Source organism: Pyrus communis, chromosome 2, assembly GCF_963583255.1.
Source record: "Pyrus communis chromosome 2, drPyrComm1.1, whole genome shotgun sequence".
Lineage (NCBI taxonomy): Eukaryota > Viridiplantae > Streptophyta > Magnoliopsida > Rosales > Rosaceae > Pyrus > Pyrus communis.
Window position 1 is genome coordinate 35569344 of NC_084804.1, and position 5379 is coordinate 35574722.

The following is a 5379-nucleotide window of genomic DNA, read 5'->3' on the forward strand; positions in this document are numbered from 1 at the left end:
GTTCACAAACAAATAACAAGCATTATATTTATACTGAACTAAGCCTCAACCGCTAAACAAAAACCTAGTTCTAGCGCTGGGCCTAAGATCAAATAATTAAATAATTATAAAATACTAATATTTTTCAACACAATATCCATCTATAGAATAGAAGTAGGACAACGGAGGGTTCATTGAATGGTGTAGACTTTTAGTTGATGGATCATAGACCTAGTTAATTAGCTTCGTAAAAATTATTGATTCAATTCTCGCATTTAATTAAATAAAACCTGCTAGCATGCAGATGCATAATTTGCACTAAATAATTAGAGGTACCATATATATATATATATATATATGTATCATACTATTAATCGATGGAGGAGCTTTTCCTTTTAAATTTGTACATGTACAACTACTACAACTACAAGAGACGATGAATATGAGAATTAGTTCATCAAGTTAGAATATTAATTGTGAGGTTCAACAACAGGCTTTGAAGGGTTGAAGCTATTGCTTTCCAAGTCCTTTCCGTAGGAGGAGGAAGAGGACTCTTTCGGTGATAAAGACGGGTTGTAAGAATACCAATTAGACCAGAAAAGGTAATTGAAGAAGTTGGCGAGGCTGAGCGCAGCGAGCAGCCAATAGAAACGGTCTAGCCTATCCCTGTTGAGATCATTGTCACTGAGCCACCCACCATTTGAAGAAGTTGAGGTCACCTTGTTCACCAGAGAAACAAGGAGGGAGCTCAAATAGAAGCCGAACGAGTATGAGCAGTATGTCATGGCAGTCAGAAAGGACTGCATCCCCTCCAATGACTGCTTGTAGAAGAACTCTATGAGCCCCACCGCGGTGAACATCTCCGAAAGGCCAAAGATGAGAAACTGTGGAGCAATCCAAAAGATAGAAAGGGCTTGGTTCGAATACAAGGCTGCGTTTCTTCTCTTTTGCTCAATCAATGCAGCTGAAACCATGGAAAAAGTAGCAATAAAGAGGCCAGTGCCAACTCTTTGCAAAGGTGAGATCCCCGAGTCCCTTCCTGTCACTTTTCTTGCAGCAGGGACAAAGACAATTTCATAGAGAGGGACAAGGAAGATGAGCATAATGTAAGGGATGGCTTGAAGCGAAGCTGGGGGAACTTTGAAACCTTTCGCGATCCTAGTGTTCATGGAACTTCCTTGCTGGACGGAGAATGTCTGGAGTTGAGCTAAAATTGTGTTGAAGATGATGGTACATGCAAAAATGGGCACAACTGAGAAAATGATTTTGACTTGCTCCACCTGTGCGACGGTGCATAATCTCCAAGAACTTTCGATCCGCTGACTTCCATCTTCAATTTTGATGCATGCCTTGTCCAGGAATCTGCAGTATCAGTAGTACTAGTTAGAGTCACTAGATAGAAATTAGTTCTGATTACTATATGCTCCATAATCCCAACTTTTTCTATCAAAATTAAGCAGGATAAAGAGTGCTCTTCAAAGACGTTGCATAAATTGACATTAGCAAAAGAAGAGGCATCTTGATTTGATACATTAATTCAAACTTTTTCTCCCTCATTAATGCAGAGGGGATAGGGAAAAAAATTGTATTAATCTTAGATTCTCATACATAAAGGAAGATAAAAACAACAAAAAGGAAAAAAAGAAAACAAGTAGAAGTTTATTAGTTTGTTACTTTACTAAATTTAAATTAAGCATTTGAATAATTCCACCTGAACTTTTCAGTGTGGAGGAGAGTAGTGACGTTTGGTGACATGGGAACAAAGAGGTGGTTTGACATTGGCACACTGTTTCGGTTTCCATGCAGCATTTCTGTATTTGAAGGACAGATTTGCTTTCTCTTTGTAAACGCAGCAACAAAAACCTGATGAGCATAAAAAAATGGATAAGTGAATTAAAAGGTTTCTCTCATTTAAGTACCTATAACACATGTGATCTAATATTCTAGTGGATAAGGTGTTTGAGTTTTCACTCATGCATTTTGAGTTTGAAACTTCCCCTCTCCCCTAAATTAGTAAAATGGTTTCGAACAATCCATTTTCCTTTAATAAAAATAATATATCTTTTTCATGATAACATCACAATTTATATATAAAGAAATATCAATTTACTTTATAACCCCAACTAAATTTTACAACTTAAAATCAATTAATACATGACTTGTTAATAGATGAGAGATTTTTTTTCTCCCTCCAATTGAGTTGTTGAAGTATTTTGCTATAATTTATAGTCGGTGGAGTGTTTTTTCTAACACTATTGATTAAAAGGATTGAGAAGAGACGGTGATCAAACCCACTTTCTAAATTTATTCATAATTTAAAGTATTAGGTCGGTGCCAAATCGAACCTATATATCCATGTATTGACTAGTGTGTGTGTATATATATATTGGGGGTGCTAAAAGAAAGACAAAAAGGATTCAAGTCATCTGACTGGCATATACAAAATTTTCACTTTGATAGAAAGAAAGAAAAGAAAGAAAGCATCACACAACAATAGTAGTGTGTTTAGCAAAGCTTCTATCCAATTTTGTTAATAGATCTTTTTATAAATCAGCAAAGAAAAAGAATACACTAGTTTACTCTCAGGCCAAGAATAATTACAATATAATAGAAAACTAAGCCATAAGAAAGTCACTTAACAGCAATACACACCAGGCACACTCAAAGAGACAATTCTTGATCAAGTAAATAGATTTTTTACAGGGAGAACTAATAAAAAGTTCCTCACAATTTTTTTTTCAATTAAAAATACGTATTAAAAACATGTTTTGTGCTATAAGGACAAAAAACCAAAAAAGAGTCGCACTTTATAAGAATTTTGAATTAAAACAAACGTCCTTCATAATAAAAAAAATAAAAAATAAAAAATAAAAGTTGCCCTCAGTGATAAAAGAAAGTCGTTGAAGAGTTTTTAATATAAAAATTTTACGAAAGACTTTTTATTATTTTTCAAAGAACTGCATTTGGCTGTGTTTAACGGAATTTGAGTTAAAACGCTTTCTAACAATTAAAAGTGCTTATAACAACCAAACTTGCTCAGTTAGCTTAAAAAAAGTACAACAAAAGCAATATATCTCAACAATTAAACGGAAGGACTAAATTAACAAAAAAATAAAAGGCTCCTCAATTTCAAAAGGACGGAAATAAAGTAGAGAAGAAAAAAAGCACATGGTAACATTGGAGAAGTTAGAGAAGCAGGGAGAAGGGAGGCAATTAGTGAGATCATCAGGTTGGTTAATTACTTGAGCAATAGGAGTGAAAATACTTCCTCGAGGGGGTTTGTTCCTGTAAAGAGATGTACCAAAAGTCAAGCAGAATAATCCCATTGCCATGGCAGCTGCTGAGACTCCAAACCCAACATCCATCCCGGAGTGTGTTTGGACCCAAACAAGGACTGTTAGTGCAATGAGTTCTCCGGTGCAGAAGGCGAAGTAAGCGCAGTTGAAGTAAGATGATAGCTTCTTAGACTGCTTGGAGTCGTCCCTCCTGAACTGGTCGGCCCCATGAGAGATTATGTTCGGTTTTAGGCAACCGCTTCCTAAGGCCACCAGGTATATTGCAGCAAAGAATATCAGGGCCTTGTAGCCCTTTGCCTCAGGACATAACTCCTCCTCATGCTCATGGGATGACATAATATTGTTGCAGGAGGGTGGCCTTAATTGTGGGAGATGGGCTTGCACGCACAGCAATATAAAACCCTGCAACCAGTTTAATTACTCCAAAAATTAGTCATTAATCATTCTAATTAGAAAGAAAAAATTAGTATTCTCTTCATAGTTTGCGCATTCAGATTCAGGAGCACTATTATTATGCCACATAAAATATGCTTTTTTCCTCTTTGGGGATGCAAAACAATGGGATCCCGTATAAACTGTTAAGAATGAGTCTCACATTGAAGGGAGAAGGGACTTGCCTGGGCTTATAAGAGGTTAGGCTACTCCCCATATTGTCAATTGGTTTTACGGTGAAATCCCAACTTTCTTCATAAACCAACATGTAACATTCGTACATTTTATTTTTTTTAAGTTGGTGGTGTATATTGTATAGGAGTCTGAAATGATAAGAGTCGACTACTTTTGGATCTTTATTGATTTAGTGTTAGTAAAATAAGATAAGATTTTATTTTTTTTCATTTAATAAGATAAACTTGGATTTGAGGAGAGACAGAGAATCTTGAATATATATGTAAACTCCACCATATACACACACACATGTATGTATAGTGCTTGAAATCATGACACCACCATATAAACGTAAAATCAGAAAGAAAAAGAAAAATGAGGGAACTGGACTGCTTACAGAGAGCTCGACAAAGCCGAAGATGATCATGGTCCAGAAGCTCCCAAGGTATGAATCAGAAAGGTAGCCACCAAGGAGGGAGAGGAGGAAGACTGTCCCTATGAAGTTCGTGACTATGTTTGCAGACTTTGACAGTGAAAAGTGCATCTCATTTAGTACATACGTAATCAGATTGTTCCCAACACCTGCTATTGCCATCATCTCAAAACCCTGCAGACCTGCATATTTATGTATATATATCATTTACCATTTAGATTAATATCATCAGCAATGCCAAGAACTAGAAGGGACAGCTAAATAAGATCACACACAGCTACACAAATGTATGTGTATATATATATATATATGGTGTAAACTAAATAATTCTGAGAAAGGGAGAGAGACCAAGGACAAAAACAGCAGCCCTCATTCCACCATGGTTGGTAGGCTTGCAGGGTCTGCCTCTCCAATCAACAGACATATCCTCCGAATCCACCACTGCACCCTCACTCTTTGAATCTCCTCTTAATTTCATTGGTCTCTCTCTCTATAGACTGTTTATTACACTCTCCCACACTCTTTCTTTGTGTATTTTTGTATGCGTCTCTTTTGTGAAATCAAAGGCTGTGACTTCCTTAAAAACTTCCTTTTGTGATTTGGAGACAATCTAACAAGTGCGTTTGCCTCATATATTTATAGTGTCACGGTCACCTCGGCCTGCATTTCCTCGGGGCCGATCTTTCGACTCCTCGGCAAGTTGACTCAGTAGTAGTGGGGAGTGGCATGGCCCATCCATTCATCCTCCACAAAACAAAGCTGAACAACAAAAAAAAATCTACTTTTATTACATTTTTCATACAATATTTCTACCATCTCTTTAATAGAGATATGATTCACATGTGTTGGTAGATTCTACCTTTTGTTAAAGAGGTGGTACAAATGTAGTATAAAAAAAAGTGGTAAATGTAGTATTATTTGCTAAACAAAACTCAACAAGTGTGAATCCTATCTCTATTAGAAAGGTGATAAAAATGTAGTATGAAAAATATACGTGTAACATTACTCGCTAAACAAAACTTAACAAGTCAGCTTCACACACACACCCACACCCCGCAAGCCATG

General features: G+C 36.4%; 1 protein-coding gene across 1 annotated transcript; it reads right to left on the reverse strand.

Moving 5' to 3' along the window:
* Positions 1-449: 449 nt before the first annotated feature.
* Positions 450-4792, reverse strand: LOC137724353 (protein NRT1/ PTR FAMILY 4.4-like). Its single transcript, XM_068463091.1, has 5 exons — positions 4663-4792; positions 4279-4496; positions 3222-3677; positions 1691-1842; positions 450-1341 (listed from the first exon to the last, which is right to left on the reverse strand). The coding sequence occupies exons 1-5, from the start codon at positions 4790-4792 to the stop codon at positions 450-452; spliced, it is 1848 nt and encodes a 615-aa protein (XP_068319192.1).
* Positions 4793-5379: the final 587 nt, after the last annotated feature.